This window comes from Vanacampus margaritifer, chromosome 14, assembly GCF_051991255.1.
Source record: "Vanacampus margaritifer isolate UIUO_Vmar chromosome 14, RoL_Vmar_1.0, whole genome shotgun sequence".
NCBI lineage: Eukaryota > Metazoa > Chordata > Actinopteri > Syngnathiformes > Syngnathidae > Vanacampus > Vanacampus margaritifer.
The window spans coordinates 6,392,282-6,410,182 of record NC_135445.1 but is presented as its reverse complement, the minus strand read 5'-3'; the positions used below and the strand labels follow the sequence as shown (position 1 = coordinate 6,410,182).

The following is a 17,901-nucleotide window of genomic DNA, read 5'->3' as shown; positions in this document are numbered from 1 at the left end:
AAAAAAAAAAAAAAGCAAAGCAAACTCCTTCTGTTGTTTATTTATAACGCGAGTCCTGATTTCCTTGGACAGATTGAGGTCAAACTGTCCATGAAGTTCACCAGCCGTGAGTTCAGCCTGAAGAGAATGCCCTCGCGGAAACCCATGGGTGTGTTCGGAATCAAGATCTCCACTGTGACAAAGTGAGTATAAAAGTCGACTTGAATAAATAATCAAATCAAATAATCATTTTGGTAACTTTTGTGCATCTTTCTCTCCAGACGAGAGCGCTCCAAGGTGCCCTACATCGTCCGGCAGTGCCTGGAGGAGATCGAGAGGAGGGGCATGGAGGAGGTGGGCATCTATCGAGTATCCGGAGTGGCCACCGATATTCAGGCCCTCAAGACGGCATTTGACACCAGTGAGTAGACCTCATTGAAACAAACCAACGTTATTGCCTCTGTCATTACAAACATGTTGCATGTCTCCAGGAAGAAAAAAAAAACACACATAAAAAACATGTTGCCTTCTCGCCATTCTTAGATCACAAAGACGTCTCGGTGATGATGAGCGAGATGGACGTCAACGCAATCGCCGGGACCTTGAAGCTGTACTTCCGAGAACTGCCAGAGCCGCTTTTCACCGATGAGCTCTACCCTAATTTTGCAGGCGGCATCAGTACGTTGACATTAAGTCAGTTTATGTATTTCAGCATTTTTGGTTTTTGGATAGTTCGTTAGGGTCTTGAGCAGCGACCGCTGCAAAGAAAAATGTTTTTGAAGGTCTGAACATGGGTGAAAATTTTCTGGCTCAATAGCGCCCTCTACAAATTTTTAACAAAGCATTCCCGGTTGTACGTTTCACCGAGATTGGTAAACATTGAAAGGCATATCTATCAACCCAAGACCTACAAAAAAGTATTTGTCAGCCATTTTGAATTTATTTTGGGAGTTGTGCACCATTTTTGGCCTTTTATTGTCTATAGCGATGCATTGTTTGCACAGAAAAATTCAACATTAATATTTTACAGGATTATTTAGCTTTTTCTTAAAAATGTCTCAATAGTGCCCCTCATATTTTTTTTTTTTTTACAAAGCATCCCTGGTTGAAAGTTTAGCTTTTATCTACGAAAATTGGAAAACATATGTAGCAGCTCAAGACCTATGCTAAACCTAACAGGAAGTCCGCCATTTTGAATTTATTTTGGGTAGTTTTTGAACCTTTTATAGAGGTCCTAATTTTAACGAGCTCTTCCTGCAAAATGTAACCGATCATCTTCGAACATTGGGTGCTTCATCTAGAGACGTTTTAAGATTTCCGTTGCAAGCTGTTGCCGTGGCGACAAAAGATGCTGTTTTTGAGGGTCAAAAAATAGGTGAATACTCGTGAAATTTTGCACACATATAAGGCCTGCCAAAAAATATATATATTTTTGTACTATGTAACAGTACCCCAACTTGGCCAGGGTTGCGAGTGTCCTTAATAGCTCCTCTTAGCTGTAGTTTGTGATTGTCTTTTTTTTTTCTGCAGCTCTGTCTGATAGCGTCGCCAAGGAGAGCTGCATGTTGAACCTGCTGCTGTCACTTCCGGAGCCCAACTTAGTCACCTTCCTTTTCCTCTTGGATCACTTGAAGAGGTATTGAGAGAGTTTGTAAATTGACACTGAATGCGGTTGTAATTCAAAAGACCCGATCGTTTTGTTTCTACCTAATGCTAGCACATAGTGGTGAATGACGGATTCATTTTTTTCAATCTGAGATGTCATACATGAGCAGTGAAATTCAAAGTGTGTATCAAATGGCATCTGCATATTGTTTTCTGGTTACCATGGAGATTTTGATTCATTGAGCGTCACGGGGGCGACAATGCCGGTACTGCTGTGAAGTGGATGATGGCGCAAAAGATCGTCAGCACAATCCATTCCCATCCAGTGACATCGTGTCGTTTTCCTCCTCTTCTGTTTCAGGGTGGCAGAGAAGGAGAGCGTTAACAAGATGTCCCTCCACAACCTGGCCACCGTGTTCGGCCCGACTCTTTTGAGGCCTGCCGAAAAGGACAGTAAGATCCCCACGAACCCCACCCAGCCCATCAGCATGGGGGACAGCTGGTCCCTGGAGGTCATGGCACAGGTCGGCCAACCACTTGTCGCTTTATCTCTTTGATTGTGAAGAATTGCTCAAGTGTTGTCATGCACAGGTGTCAAAAGTTGATCAATATGTGCCTTTTTTTAAAAAAAATAAAAAATTGGGGGGGGGGGGTATTTTCTTTACCTGCCTTAACAACATACATTACACCCGCATTTTTCCGTCTATGGGGGCGGCCATTTTGCCACTTGCAGTCGACTTAAAATGACATCACAGTTGCTCAGGGATCAGGCAATGACTGACTGTCATTTTTATAAGACATTTTTGAATGTATGTACAGACGCTCCCCAACTTACGAACGAGTTACGTTCCGAGCGATCGTTCGTAAGGTGAATTTGTTCGTAAGTTGCTTCAGTGCTATATTTTGTATTATAATTTATGTTTAAAGAGAATACGTACAGTACTGTACTACGTATGTTAGAGAGAGAGAGCGAGAGACACACACAGTATGTACACGTACGTAATAAGATAAATAAAATGAAGTTTAACTTACTTTTGGAAGATGTACTCGATGCTTAAGGATTTGATGGAGGAGGAGGAGGAGGAAGAGGAGGATTTTATATCATGAGAGGTTCTTCGTCGTCGCTGGAATCTGCTTCAAAAGTTACTTCCTCCTCCGTAACTTCAATGTAGGAAGAAGTTGAGGGTCGCGGAGAAGAAAGAAGATGAGGGTTGATGAGTATCTTCCTTGGAGGATTTACTAGAAACTGGCCGAAAGAAGCGATCTAACTACGATTGCACAGTTTTCTTCTTTTTTTCATCATAAATGATGCGGTAGCACTGTATGGCATCATTCAATTGATTTGCAACCTTTGTGCAACGTTCAATATTTGGGTCTTGCTGCTCGAAGAGTGCGATGGCTTTATCTATGAGCGACAGGCGTTTCTTCTTCTTCCTCCTCCTCGACACGTTGCTGAGCCTCCAATGCTGGGTGAGCTCTCACAGCGCCAAGCGTCGGTATTAGCGGCGGAAAGAAGCACTACAGTACTCGGAAAAAAGGTGCGCAATAAAAAAATCTAACTTACAGCATCTCTTTCCGAACATTTTTTGACATGCGCGCAGACATGTTCGTATGTACCGTTGTTCGTAACTCGAATGTTCGTAAGTAGGGGAGCGTCTGTATAACATCCAATTGTGACAATAATTTTTTTTTTTATCACGGCTCACCTATTTTCTGAAGCTGAGCCGTGATTGGTTGTTACCAGAGCACTGAGTAGCTGTGATGTCATCTTCAGTCCACAGCAAGTGGCAAAATGGCCTCCCGCAGATGGGGGGGGGGGGGATTTTGCTGCTTAATTTATATTCCACAAACACAATATCAATCCGAATGTCGCGTTCCGACGAGTGGGGGAATTTTGATTACATTTTTCTTCCCCAAACTGCGTTTTTCAGGTCCAGGTGCTGCTGTATTTCCTCCAGTTGGAGACGATCCCGACTCCAGACAGTAAGCGACAGAGCATCCTCTTCTCCACGGAGGTATAGAGACGACTCGGTTGATCTTGACCACGACGGAGTGACGACCTGAAGGACTTTGGCTCCAAGCGAGCCTTGCTGTAGTAGTATGTTTTGGAATCGACCGTGGGGAGGATTTTTTTTTCCCCAACCACAAGAGGATGCCATTGAGCCTCCAAACGTGAGAGAGTCTCTTGAGCGTCCATACATTCTTGGGAATCCCATTTTCTCCCATCTACATTTTTCTGTTTTCTCCATATTAGACACAGGAAAACGAAATGTCTCTTCCTGCTTGGAATTGCGTGCGTGTAGTTTTTTTTTGTGTGTTTTTTGGGCGTCCATTGTCAGACAATGATCAAAGTAAAGACCTCGACAAAATGTGTCTGTCCATCTCAAGACTTCATCTCAGCACATTTTCCCAGAAGGATGAGAGGAATCGGGGAACTGTCTTAACTTTCCCGCTCCATGCCAAGCCTACAGTCGTCTTACACTTGTGTACTGTAGGAAAGACTTGAACTTGAAGGACTTATCGAAGGAAGCCGTTTGTTCCTGATGGACCACAATTTCACTGCCTGCATTTTGTTTCCGACCACTACGGAGCATTCCCTCTATTTGTGACTCCAGTTAGCTTAAATTTCCGGGAAGCAATATATTTTCTATCATGGGAATTTTCCCTTCTTGTCACATTGGACATCCTGTCAAATGTTTCTCATGTGATTCTCGTTGTACATAATCTTAAAAAAAAAAAGTTTTTCTTTTAATGCTATAATCTAAATTGTTAAATGTAATTTATTCCAGGGTCCTGGAGGAGAGGCTTTTTTTCTATATGTACTTTAGGCGGTTTGATTGCGGCGGCGGCGGCTAGCAGTTAGCCTTGACTTGAAGCCTCGCGCTGAATGAGCAGGATTTAGCCTTTTTGTTTTAGATACTCCCGTCCTGTGCAGCCTTTTCTTGCTTGTTGGAAGAAGGCGATAGTGGCATACTGGCATGCTGCTGTGGAAGGGGAAAAAGGCACGAGCTTCTCTTATAGTGTCTGACATCCTGAAAAGATCACCCTGCGTGGCGGTGAGTCTTAACACCGTAACACATTCACATCCAAATGACATCATCTTTTTGTGTATTATGTCATCTCTGATGGTAGAAGTGCTCTCGTGCAATGTTTTGAGTATCACAGTTCCGGGTTCGCTCACGTTTTTTCGTTGGCTCACGGGCTGCCCCTACATTTAAAACCGTTGTGATAAATACCATTATAAATGATATACATGCCCGATGAATGTATGTGCAGAACAAAAATGAAACTGCACCGTTGTCACATTGTCAGATTATGTAGCTTGTGGAAAGTTTGTACGGTGGAATCTTAAAGGGTGTATATCGTAACTATTTTCACTTATTGTCTAAAAAAACAAAATCATCCAGACTTTCAATATTGAGGCAATATAATGCTGCACGACTCTTCAAGGCGGAGTTTTACAACATTTAATTTAAAGCTAATAGATTTGTTCTCAAGCTTTTACCCCTCACATTAATGCCTAAAAATAACAAGGTGACTGAGCAATAGTATTGATTTGTGAAAAAATATCCGATTAACCATATTTTGACATGCGGTTTCCGCCATAAGTTCATCTTTGAACTTGCATAGAAAGCCGCATCTTCCATTGCTAGCAGCTAGCCAGGCAGTAGCTAGCTGCTAGCAATATTGAGCTCGCTTGTTACATTTAAATCCACACGCCTTCTCCTAAGTAGTTCAAAAATATGAAATATTCAGTTTGATTTTGTGTATCTCACACATTCTAACAACTTGAGTTTGAAGGTTCCACTGTACAATCAATTGCAAACATTCCTGAAGGCTAACAATAGCGCTAACACATATGATAGCCCACTCAAGCCTGTTTACCATCCAAACAGTATTGATGCTTTAAAAAGCCATTTAAAATTTTTGTAACATAATGTTATTGCCTTGTATTTACCCCTAGCACTAAAATGTCACTGTGACAAATCCATGATTAACATGCAGGCATGTTATTTATGTTTTTGTCCCTGTCGATTTGATGACAAAATGTCCTTACACTATCATTACTGAAGCTGAGGAATTAGCTTTGCTTAAAACTATTTGTCATAAATTCACAGAGCACCCCCCCCCCCCCTTACTATTAGTTAATTAATGTGTGGTTTCATGTTATTTATGTATTTTTTAAAATTCATTTTACATACACATTTTAACTTGTTGCGACCTAGCCCATCTGTCCATTTAAAAAAAAATCAAACGCACAAAAGTTTGCACACCCCCGCTGTAAACTTATTTGTATTAATACTACAGCATTGTTTGTGTTGTTGAGCAATGGAAAATATGGATACGTATCTCACATTTCTGTGCTTCAACTTGATCGTTCGAGCATATCGAAACTACAAACGCATGGATATGAATGACTACGACAAACCCCGCCGGACATTTTTCCAAGTGGGTGAAAGCACAAATTGCAGTAGAGTGTCCGTCACGTTCACTTCCATGTTCATCACACGTTCAAGATGCCACCCGTTGTTTACTAGCACATATTTTGGCCTTTGTGTAGCACGCGCACACCGTTTCAACATCCGCATCGGAGGGCACGCAGCGGCATCCGTCCCTCCGTCCCGATTGCCTACACCGCTCTGACCCTGTCGTGCCTCAACGCAGCTTTTTGTTTAGCGAGACGCTGACAGCGGATCATTTCCTGTTGCCTTTTTTTCGCCGAATACAGCCACACGTCTCTTCTCGACTAAGACAGGACCTTAAAAAATAAAATAAAAAAACTCGGTCTTAGCTCCTAACGACCCTCGTTCTCACGCCGATGCTGTAAATTGAACTCTTAAGTGTTAACGGGACGAAGGATAGTGAAATTCTTGCCTGTGTCTTTTAGCTCCTTTTATGCCTTTTACTTGTATTTATTTAAAGCTTTGTTCAAGTCTTGAAATACAGTAGAACGTCTGCTGGGTCTATTTATTTGTAATATCTTGAAAGAATAAATTAATGTAAAGGTAAATGGGGAGGGTGTACTTATTTGGGAGTGTCACTGCTTGTTTAAATGACTGAAGTTCGTCACTTGTTTGTCCCACCTGACTGCCCCCCCGAAACCTCATTTTATTGGCTCATCCTCGTGACTTGTGTTGAACAACAGACTGGCCACTGTGATTGTTCAGTGAGAAGAACGTGGCGTTTTTTTTTTTTTTTGTCGGTGTAAAGGGTATAGAACTCTTCCGAGATGTTTGATGGTTGGTTTTTACGGTAGAGCAGGGAGTCACCAACGGTTTGGAAACTAATAGCTATGGGTACTTATTAACCAAATCGTTTTACTTTCAAATCCTTTTTTCAAACCCTATTTCACCGGATGTCCCCATGTGTCGAAATACATATCTTTTTCAAACAGGCATGCGGGTTACTCGTGATCCTTGGGGGGCCACCTGGTGCCCGTGGGCCCCATGTTGGTGACCCCTGAAGTAGAGAGTAGTTCCATTTATTGTGGCATCCACTATCAGTTAGGGCCAAGCTGAAAAAAAAAAAAAAAAAAAAGAAATTAAGAGAAAAATAACTGTGATGATAATCATTTTAAAAATTGCAACAATTATTTTTTGCTGCTAATAATAATAATTACAAAAAATAGTAATACTTTTATGAAAATAATGTTAGGTGGAAAAACATGACAAGTTTTTAGATACTGAACCATAACCATTGTTCTTATAATAATGTAATAATAATAATAAAATTGAATTATTATTATTATTATTATTATTATTATTATTATTATTATTTTGCAGGAAACAAACTTCTGGTATCACTTTTGTAAGAATTTAGTAAGAAACCTATCTCCTCGTAATATTACTTTTCCAAGAACAAAAACTGGTTATCTCTTCCTTAATTTCAGTTTTTTTCTTTCTTACCAAATGTGTTCTCCATAAATCCTAAATTACTCTTCGGCCTTTTTTTTTTTTTCTTTCAGCGTGGCCCTAATATTTCTTCATATCACAGGTGGATGCATATTAGAGGGGTTTTGAAATACAAATAATTGTTTGGGGTCTGTTTATGCTCGTTCTAACTGCATGTCCCCTCCTCGATGCACACTCACTACAACCTCAAGCATACTTGTGTACATAATGACATCAATAGATTAGAAGGGTTTAGTTTTTCTGCGGGAGAAGCAGGCTGAAAATGGAACACGGGTGATTTATAAATAATTTTACAATTCCAATTCCAATTGTTCTCAGCTTGCCGCCTTTCTGCTTCTTCACACATTATCAACCTTGTGTGCTTTTGGCTGCTTTGACCTTTCAAATGAGGTCAATCTGTGGATGAGACTTGCTGGCCAATCACAAAAAAAAAAAAAAACGTGTCTTTTGTATCCCCGCCCCCCCCTTTGGATTTTTGGACTCTTGTTCTCTATTTGCCGTTCTGCTCGTAGAACTGTTCAAAGTAATACTGTACTCTGAGGACGAACATGTTTGAAAAGAATTTGCAGCCAATGTTTGTACACAAAATGTTAAATAAAATCTCCAGTATCTACGTACATGGCGTACGCTGCTTGTTCTTCCGCTCGGGTTTCCATCTCCTTTTTTATGATTGTTTGTTATTATTGATCTAATAATCCCGAAGCGTCAATGTATGAGCAGCACTTTACAGACTGACGCTGCTGCACATTCATTCTGACCTACTTTCTACTGCAGTGTTTGTCATGGACCCAGTCCAAAAATAATTATTCATAAAAAAAATTTTTTTTTTAATTATTCATTTATTAGGGGTGTCAAAATTAGTGCGTTCATTTTGAGTTAATTTCAAGTTCCTTTAATGCCACAAAAAATTTTTTAACGCGCCGTTACTTGGAAAGCCTGTATTGGGGGAATTCCAGTCACAACACAACAGACACGTCCTTGTCAAAATTTACACATATATTTTTGGAGGCTGGGGGGGGGGGGGGGGTCAAGTTGTATTTTACAATTTTAAAAATGTGCAGAATTTCACAAGTTACTTCACGAGATTCGAAGATGAAAAGAAAAAATGCACTGAGCTGTCGCCGTTTTACAAATGCAATTATGCCATCTAGTGGCAGAAAAAATGACCTCAACACAAATCGATATCACACTCAATTTTCTGAAATATTTGTATGAAAAAGTATGAAAACATAGGGGGGGAATATTTTATTGTACATTTAGAACAGATATAATTCCGAAAGCATTTTAGTTCATGTTAATTGGTGTGTTTTCTCTCCTAGTACAAATACGCCCGCGCGCCGCTTTATTGTCGCACTATGAGTGGCGTTATCGATTGACAGCGCAGAGGCAGATCCTCTTTATCAGGATGTGCAGGATGTCCTTATCATTTCCTCCGAGCCGACAGCCCGCATGATCATCACCATCTTGTGTGTGTGTGTGTGTATGTGTGTGTTTTTTTTTTTTTTTTTTGCCTAAGCACCCATCTGGAAGAAACAAACAAGACAGCTGTCCGCCAGTCACTATAGTTTCACTTGTAGCCCGAAAACATCAGACTGTATTGTGCTGTAACTTTTACATCGTTGCTGCTTCTATAGACGGGCATAGCCTCTTTGTTTTTTCCCTCCTCCATTGTTGCATTCATAACCAGTTGGATCAAGAGTTTTTTGCAATTCCTGCAGGTTCTGAGAAGGATTCGGCCACGGGAACAAAAGAAAAAGTAGGACTTTGGTCATGTGTGTGTGTGTGTGTGTGTGTCGATTAGAATCAGCGCAGGGTTTGTGTGCAGCCTCCGGGCAGTGAAAGGATAACAATGAATGCGAAACGTGCGTAGAAAATGCAGCTGACGCCGAACACAGGTAAGAAATGCTCATCTGCATGTCAATCAATTGTTGTACAAAATGGGCTTTATGTCGGTAGCTCCATTCAAAAAGTGAAGCTTAAGTTTTGACTTTTAAGTGACTATATATTCAAGATGGTGAAATTACGAAAATTTTCAATCTCAAGAAATTACACATATCCTCACTTCAGTATGTTGGAGATTGTATTTACATTCAGGCAAACTAAATAGTTTTCTCATAATTGTTTACATTATTTTTGATTTATCACTGAATCAAAGACACGTAACTTTTTTTATATATAATGTTCACACTTTACTTTGTAATCACAAAATTTAACTTCTTAAATACTATTTTGGGGGTAATTACGAGTTGTTTATCTCAAAAGTAAAACGTTTTAGTTGTAAAAATTTATTTACAGGGAAGAAAAATTATTTTCTTCATAAGAAAACATATAATTCTACTAAGAGAGTAACTTAACTTTTCATAATTTTATTAGTTTTTCTTGTCATTGATCATTTCAAACTTCTATTAGTTTAACATTTTTTTCCACTTTTGTTAACAAGAGTATGAAAACCTAGGGAAAAAATATTGTACATTTAGACCAGATATAAAATTTATGATTAATCCTGAGTTAACTATTGAAGTCATGTGATTAATTACAATTAAAACTTTTAATCGCCTGACGCCCAAATTGTTTAATTTCTTTTTTTTAAATCTTTTTTCAAAAAAAGAAAATATTATTAATTATTATGATTAATCACAAATTTTATATCTGTTCTAAATGTACAATAAAATTTTTTTTCTAGGTTTTCATACAAAAATGATTAACTAATAGAAATTGTTCAAATGAATTTTTGACGTCTAAAGCCGTCAACGGCAGTGAATGAGTTAATATAATATTTACCACTTAAAGAATTTGAAAATTGTTTTTCCCCATAATATTCTCACTTAATTCTTGTTTCCTCAAAAAATGTCTCATAATATTTTTACTTTATTCTTGAGTATTTTTTTTTCTTTTGTTTGCGAGCCACATTGTAGCTACGGTTTTCCCTCAGAGGGCCATTTTGACTGTGAAACCATCTTCATATTATTACATATACACAACAAATTGATGGCTAACACATTTCTACTAAGAGAGTAACTTAACTTTTCGTAATTTTATGAGTTTAAGTTACTGTAAAAAAAAAAAGAAAAAAAAAAGAAGTGCTGCAATTTCCAAAGAATTTTATTCATTACTTGAGATCATTTGACATTTTGGTAGATTTTGTTTTCGTGGGCCACATAAAATGATATGGCGGGCCGGTTTGACACCTGTGATTTAGATGTATAATTCTTAGCCTTTTAACAGACGTGTGACCTCACATGATGTGCAAACACATCTGGACAGTCCCTCACTCTAACCTCACCTCCACTTCATCAAGTGGAATTAATTAAAAGGCGATAGCACGAGAACTTTTCATTGTGTCATTATCAGTAAAGGGGAAGGGTCGAGAATGACAAATGTGGTTTCAGGAAACATGTTCCCAGGAAGAAAAAAAAAAAGGTGTATTGTCTGCTTTAGCCCCGTGTGAGAAGCAAACTGTTTCCCTTGTCACGTTAAGATAGATGGCTTTTAAATGTGTGTGTGTGTGTGTGTGTGTGTGTGTCAGTGGGGGAAACCTGCTGTTTGTACAGGAGCTCAGATTGTGTTCTCTCTGCTTCCCTGGCCAGATCGCCGCCCTTGAATCGGCAGCCAAAACCCGCCCGCACACAAACTCCGTCATCAATCGGACCAGGAAAAAAAAAATGGTATGGTTGAACGGCGACGGTGACGGCCGCTTCCCGCCCCTTCCGCAAATGTAGCCGTGAGATGCGAAAAGGAAGGCGCCAAAGAGGATAGCAGAACCATGCTGAAAAATCACCAGCTGGTCTACATTGGCCTGGAGCTGGCGATCGCCTGCCTGGCCGTGGCCGGGAACATCCTGGTGTGCTGGGCCGTGTGCCTCAACTCCAACCTGCAGAGCATCACCAACCTGTTCGTGGTGTCGTTGGCGGCGGCTGACATCGCTGTGGGCCTGCTGGCCATCCCTTTCGCCATCACTATCAGGTATTAACTCATTCGCTGCCGTTGACGGCTATAGACGTCAAAAATTCATTGCAACTATTTTTTTCCCACTTTTGTTAACAAAAGTATGAAAACCTAGAAAAAAAAATACTGTACATTTAGAACAGATATAAAATGTGTGATTAATCGTGAGTTAACTATTGAAGTCATGCGATTAATTGCAATTAAAAATTTTAATCGCCTGACGCGACTTAAAGATAATTAACTCATTCACTGCCATTGACGGCTATAGACGTCAAAAATTCATTGCAACTATTTTTTTCCCACTTTTGTTAACAAAAGTATGAAAACCTAGAAAAAAAAATACTGTACATTTAGAACAGATATAAAATGTGTGATTAATCGTGAGTTAACTATTGAAGTCATGCGATTAATTGCAATTAAAAATTTTAATCGCCTGACGCGACTTAAAGATAATTAACTCATTCACTGCCATTGACGGCTATAGACGTCAAAAATTCATTGCAACTATTTTTTTCCCACTTTTGTTAACAAAAGTATGAAAACCTAGAAAAAAAAATACTGTACATTTAGAACAGATATAAAATGTGTGATTAATCGTGAGTTAACTATTGAAGTCATGCGATTAATTGCAATTAAAAATTTTAATCGCCTGACGCGACTTAAAGATAATTAACTCATTCACTGCCATTGACGGCTATAGACGTCAAAAATTCATTGCAACTATTTTTTTCCCACTTTTGTTAACAAAAGTATGAAAACCTAGAAAAAAAAATACTGTACATTTAGAACAGATATAAAATGTGTGATTAATCGTGAGTTAACTACTGAAGTCATGCGATTAATTGCAATTAAAAATTGTAGTCCGCTGACGCGACTTAAAGATAATTAACTCATTCACTGCCATTGACGGCTATAGACGTCAAAAATTCATTGCAACTATTTCTATTAGTTTTTCCCACTTTTGTTAACAAAAGTATGAAAACCTAGAAAAAAAATACTGTACATTTAGAACAGATATAAAATGTGATTAATCGTGAGTTAACTTTTGAAGTCATGCGATTAATTACAATTAAAAAATTTAATCGCCTGACGCGACTTAAAGATAATTAACTCATTCACTGCCATTGACGGCTATAGACGTCAAAAATTCATTGCAACTTTTTCTATTAGTTTTTCCCACTTTTGTTAACAAAAGTACGAAAACCTAGAGAGAAAAAAATATTGTACATTTATTACAGATATAAAATGTGTGATTAATCGTGAGTTAACTATTGAAGTCATGCGATTAATTGCAATTAAAAATTGTAATCCGCTGACGCGACTTAAAGATAATTAACTCATTCACTGCCATTGACGGCTATAGACGTCAAAAATTCATTGCAACTATTTCTATTAGTTTTTCCCACTTTTGTTAACAAAAGTATGAAAACCTAGAAAAAAAAATACTGTACTTTTAGAACAGATATAAAATGTGTGATTAATCGTGAGTTAACTATTGAAGTCATGCGATTAATTACGATTACAAATTTTTAATTGCCTGACGCGACTTAAAAATAATTAACTCATTCACTGCCATTGACGGCTACAGACGTCGAAAATTCATTTGAACTATTTCTGTTAGTTTAAAAAAAATTCTACTTTTGTTAACAAGAGTATGAAACCTATATTTTTTTATTGTACATTTAGAACAGATATAAAATGTGTGATTAATTGTGAGTTAACTAGTGAAGTCATGTGACGCCCCAAATTTTTCATAATCTTCAAGTCGCGTCAGGCGATTACAATTTTTTATTAATCACACATTTTATATCTATATTTCTAAAAAAATAAATCTAGGCTTTCATACTCTTAACAAAATTTATATGAGATATTTTATTACCAACCACCAATCACAGCTCTCTGGTTTTCTGAAGCTGAGCCGTGATTGGTCATGCCCTGAGCAACTGTGACAACAAAATGGCCGCCCCCAGAGATGTATATAAAAACAGGTGGATTTTGCTGTTTAACTCATATTCCACCAACGCAATATTAATCAGAATGTGTTTACGTGACCATCTGGGCACATACAACTTAATATTGTAAAGAAAATTGTTTGATTGACGTGTGCTTTAAAATGTCTTTTCCAGTACCGGCTTTTGCGGCGACTTCCACGGCTGCCTCTTCATCGCCTGCTTCGTCCTGGTGTTGACCCAGAGCTCCATCTTCAGCCTGCTGGCCATCGCCATGGACCGATACATCGCCATTAAGAACCCACTCAGGTAAGACGCAAGAACAACTTTTATTCAGGCATGCTTTTCTATATTTTATATTTAACACAGAGTAGAGATTGAAATGCGTCTTTTGCGCGTATAGATAATCCTCTCTAGTAATTGTAGCTCTTTTTTGGTAGTAAAATCCATAAATGCTAATTTTTTCAATGACTAATGGGGCAGTCAGAATTAAGCCCAATGAAATCTGCCTAGCAACAAGTGTCCAGGCAAACATGTGACTCGAGTGTTTTGAGTTATCTAGGATTAAAAATCTGATTCTAGTCTTAACTAAACCTAACATGCATTAACAAACTGTCCAAACAATGGATGGACCTCTAAGGCACCCACTACCAATTTTACCAAATCATTTTAAATATGCGTTAAAACAAACCAGAAGGAATCTGCACAAATCAATAACAGGCGTATATTTGTTAAGAATGTCATTGTTTCACAATGGCACACCACTGACTGACTCGTGTTGTTTAAACGTGCTTCATTAAAGCGTTTGTTTTTACCCCGAGCTACAGTGCATTCTTCCACCCTGAGAGGATATTCCGTCTCGCGTAAGCCATAGCAGGTGACTCATTTGCATAAGCGGTTGCATAACGGCTTGCTTTTTTTTTACTTTGCCTCCGACACCAAAGCCTCATCAAGTTCAAGATTAACTCATTCACTGCCATTGACGGCAATAGACGTCAAAATTTTATTTGAGCTATTTCTATTAGTTTAACATTTTTTTCCACTTTTGTTAACCAGAGTATGAAAACCTAGAAAAAAAGTATAGCATATTTAGAACAGATATAAAATTTGTGATTAATAGTGAGTTAACTAGTGAAGTCATGCGATTAATTACGAAAGAAATTAATCGCCTGACGCCCCTAATTTTTAATAATCTTTTCTTTGTTTTTTTAAGTAAATATATATATTTTTTTTAACATTTTCAATAATCTTTTCTTTTCTTTTTTTTTTTAAAAAAATAAAGAAAAGATTATTAAAAATTTGGGGCGTCAGGCGATTAAAATTTGTAATCATAATTAATCGCATGACTTCACTAGTTAACTCATAATTAACTCTTTGACTGCCAGACGTTTTCAGAAAAGGGATGCCGTGGGTGCCAGCCGATTTAAGCATTTTGACTGATCTTTCAAGATCCACAGAAAATTTTGTGTTTGGACTATGGAAACACACATGCTACCAAATGAAAGATTCATCAGAAAAAAAAAGTTTGTTTCTACCTTATTCCGTTTTTCAGTAATCAACAATAGAAAATGGTTAGTTTCACCCAAATGCTCTGTTTTGAAACAAACGTCTTTTAACGTCTTTGGCACTCCTCCGTAGGATTTTACTAAACGTTATTTAACGTTTTTGGCAGTCAAAGAGTTAATCACAAATTTTATATCTGTTCTAAATATACCAAAAAAAATCTAGGTTTTTAATACCCTTGTTAACAAAAGTAGGGAAAAAATTTAAACTAATAGAAATAGTTCAAATGAATTTTTTTCACGTCTATAGTCGTTAATGGCAGCGAATGAGTTAATTGCCACTTTGAAAGGGTTAGCTGTAGCCTAGCGGCCATGCTAACAATACGCAGGGAATATGTTAGGACGGGGTTGTTAGTTACATACAGTTGGCTACAATTTACTTATTTATTTATTTAGAAATGCACTCTCATGACTTTTATAATAACTGAAATGGCCTCGAAGTAACTATAAGAACTTTGTATTCTTCCAAAACAACTTGTGTTTGTGCTCATTTTGCAGGTACACCAGCCTGGTAACGGGCCAGAGGGCGAAGGGTGTCATTGCCTTGTGCTGGCTCCTCTCAGTGGGCATCGGCCTGACACCAATGCTGGGCTGGAATAAAGGTGAGTTGTTTTTCCGTATAGCAACCAGTATTACAAAAAATAAAAACTAGATTGGGGGGGGGGGGAGTTCAGACCTGGCTACTGGATCTGGTGCTGACATATTCACAGATTTGAATGTAGTTGTCCTTGTTAGAAAAATAGTAAAAACACACAAAAGGAAGTATGTGTGTATTGATCTTCTATTCACCACTTACTGTTCACATGCTTTTCCAGTAAGTCCCGCCCCTTGTTATTGATACAACAGAGTGAAAGTCTATAATCAAACTGTAAAACACGTTTGCTTGATTTAGGTCTTGGATCCCAATGCAGATAAAAAAAAAAAACATAGATGTGAACTTACATGCCTTTAAAGTAGGGGTGGGAATCTTCGAATGTCTCACGATTCGATTAGATTCTGATTTTTGGGTCTGCGATTCGATTCAGAATCGATTTTCAAATAAGGACAATTTTTGTGTGTTAGTCACAGTAATTAATCTAATCTGTTTCCCACATATGGGCAGGATGGAACTCCACCACCGTGACCTCAGGCAGTTGCCCCGAAGGTTTGACCGAGTGCCTCTTCGAGGAAGTGGTTACGATGGACTACATGATCTACTTCAACTTCTTTGGCTGCGTGCTGCTGCCCCTGGTGGTCATGCTGGTGGTCTACGCTCACATCTTCATGGCCGCCCGACGCCAGCTCCGCCTGATGGGCCTGAAAAAAGTGGCCCCCGCTCCCTCTCACCCTGAAAAAATGTCATCATCTTCGTTCCGCTCCACCCTGCACAAGGAGGTGCACGCCGCCAAATCTCTGGCCATCATCGTGGGCCTGTTTGCTTTTTGTTGGCTCCCCGTGCACATCATCAACTGCTTCAACTACATGTGCGACGGCTGCCAGCGGCCTCACATCTGGGTGCTGAACATCGCCATCATCCTGTCCCACGCCAACTCGGTCGTCAACCCTTTCATCTACGCCTACCGCATCCGAGAGTTCCGACAGACGTTTCGGAGGATTCTCCGCCAGCGCATTTTGGGCCGGAGGGACGAGAGCGGCGACGGGCGAGACGCGAGGAGCGGCGGCGTCAAGCGGACTTCCTCGCGCGTCAGTAAAGACGGTTCGTCGTGCGGCACCGTGGTGAACAGTTACGTCCTCGACTCCAGCCAGTGGACGTCGACGTTGGGCGCACTACCGAACAGTTGCATACCAAATGGAAATTTGACATCACAGCAGCCGGAAGGGAGAGACAGCGGAAGCTGTATTTCCTTTGTCAATGCCCAAGCGTTCTCCTTCATACAAAACCACTCCACGGAACTAACTGAAGTGACATAAACACAACACATGTTTAATTGTGCAAATGTGAAATATGGAAAATGGTCCTATTGTTTTCTATTTCTGATATATAATGCACTCGATTTAAGTGTTCTGACTGGACATAAAGAAAATAGAAAGCAGAGGTAGCAAATCCAGGTCCAGAAAGTAAAAACAATGCCGACAGTTTGGCTTTACCCCCTGATGATAGCTAGCTAGCTTCCTAAAACGTAAACTAGCTTCCTAAAACGTAAACAAGCCAGGGAGCTAGCCAGGGAGCAAGCCAGGGAGCTAGCCAGGGAGCTAGCCAGGGAGCTAGCCAGGGAGCTAGCCAGGGAGCTAGCCAGGGAGCTAGCCAGGGAGCTAGCCAGGGAGCTAGCCAGGGAGCTAGCCAGGGAGCTAGCCAGGGAGCTAGCCAGGGAGCTAGCCAGGGAGCTAGCCAGGGAGCTAGCCAGGGAGCTAGCCAGGGAGCTAGCCAGGGAGCACATGAGGCTAAAGCCAAACTGGCAGGGTTTTAACTTTTTGGACCTGGATTTGCCACCACCAGGGACAAACTGGAGCCATTTGAGAAATGCATATCATCAAGCTCCCACATTAAAAAATAAATAACTGCTAGCAGATAATGTACATGCCAACGGCAAAATATGTGAGAATATTGACATTTTGGACATTTTTATCAAATATTTGCATTTCACCAAAGTTATCTGTCCATCCGTTTTCTATGCAGCTTCTCAAGGCACATTAAACTGACATCCTTGCACACTCACGTCAGCACGAATGTCAGGCAAGTGAACCACTACATCATCAAACATCAAAATAATAAACCCCCGTCTTCATTTTAATAGGATTGAGAGACATTGACCTCCTTTATGTCACTTTTTAAATTCTTATTATAAGAATTTAAACACAATTAAAATAAAAAAAATGTATGTTTGTCTACATTTTTGGGTTGCATTAAATAAATATCCATGTTACATTTTACCTACTTATTTATATTTTTCGAAACCAGACTTGATACAACAGATATTTATCAACTGTTTTATGGAGAGTAAATAAGTC

The 17,901-nt window shown here is 39.2% G+C and overlaps 2 protein-coding genes across 2 annotated transcripts in view; both read left to right on the top strand.

The window, feature by feature from the left end:
- Positions 1-8,113, top strand: part of bcr (BCR activator of RhoGEF and GTPase) — an 86,795-nt gene extending 78,682 nt beyond the window's left edge. Inside the window, exons 18-23 of the mRNA XM_077585408.1 lie at positions 73-182; positions 261-400; positions 523-657; positions 1,510-1,615; positions 1,946-2,108; positions 3,516-8,113. Coding sequence (XP_077441534.1) covers positions 73-182; positions 261-400; positions 523-657; positions 1,510-1,615; positions 1,946-2,108; positions 3,516-3,605 — 744 coding nt within the window. The 3' untranslated portion in view covers positions 3,606-8,113. The remainder of the gene's footprint in view (positions 1-72; positions 183-260; positions 401-522; positions 658-1,509; positions 1,616-1,945; positions 2,109-3,515) is intronic.
- Positions 8,114-11,255: 3,142 nt separating this feature from the next.
- Positions 11,256-17,816, top strand: adora2ab (adenosine A2a receptor b). The gene is made up of 4 exons (XM_077585410.1): positions 11,256-11,459; positions 13,568-13,699; positions 15,451-15,554; positions 16,055-17,816. Exons 1-4 carry the CDS (start codon positions 11,260-11,262, stop codon positions 16,861-16,863), a joined length of 1,245 nt encoding a protein of 414 aa, XP_077441536.1. The 5' UTR covers positions 11,256-11,259; the 3' UTR covers positions 16,864-17,816.
- Positions 17,817-17,901: the final 85 nt, after the last annotated feature.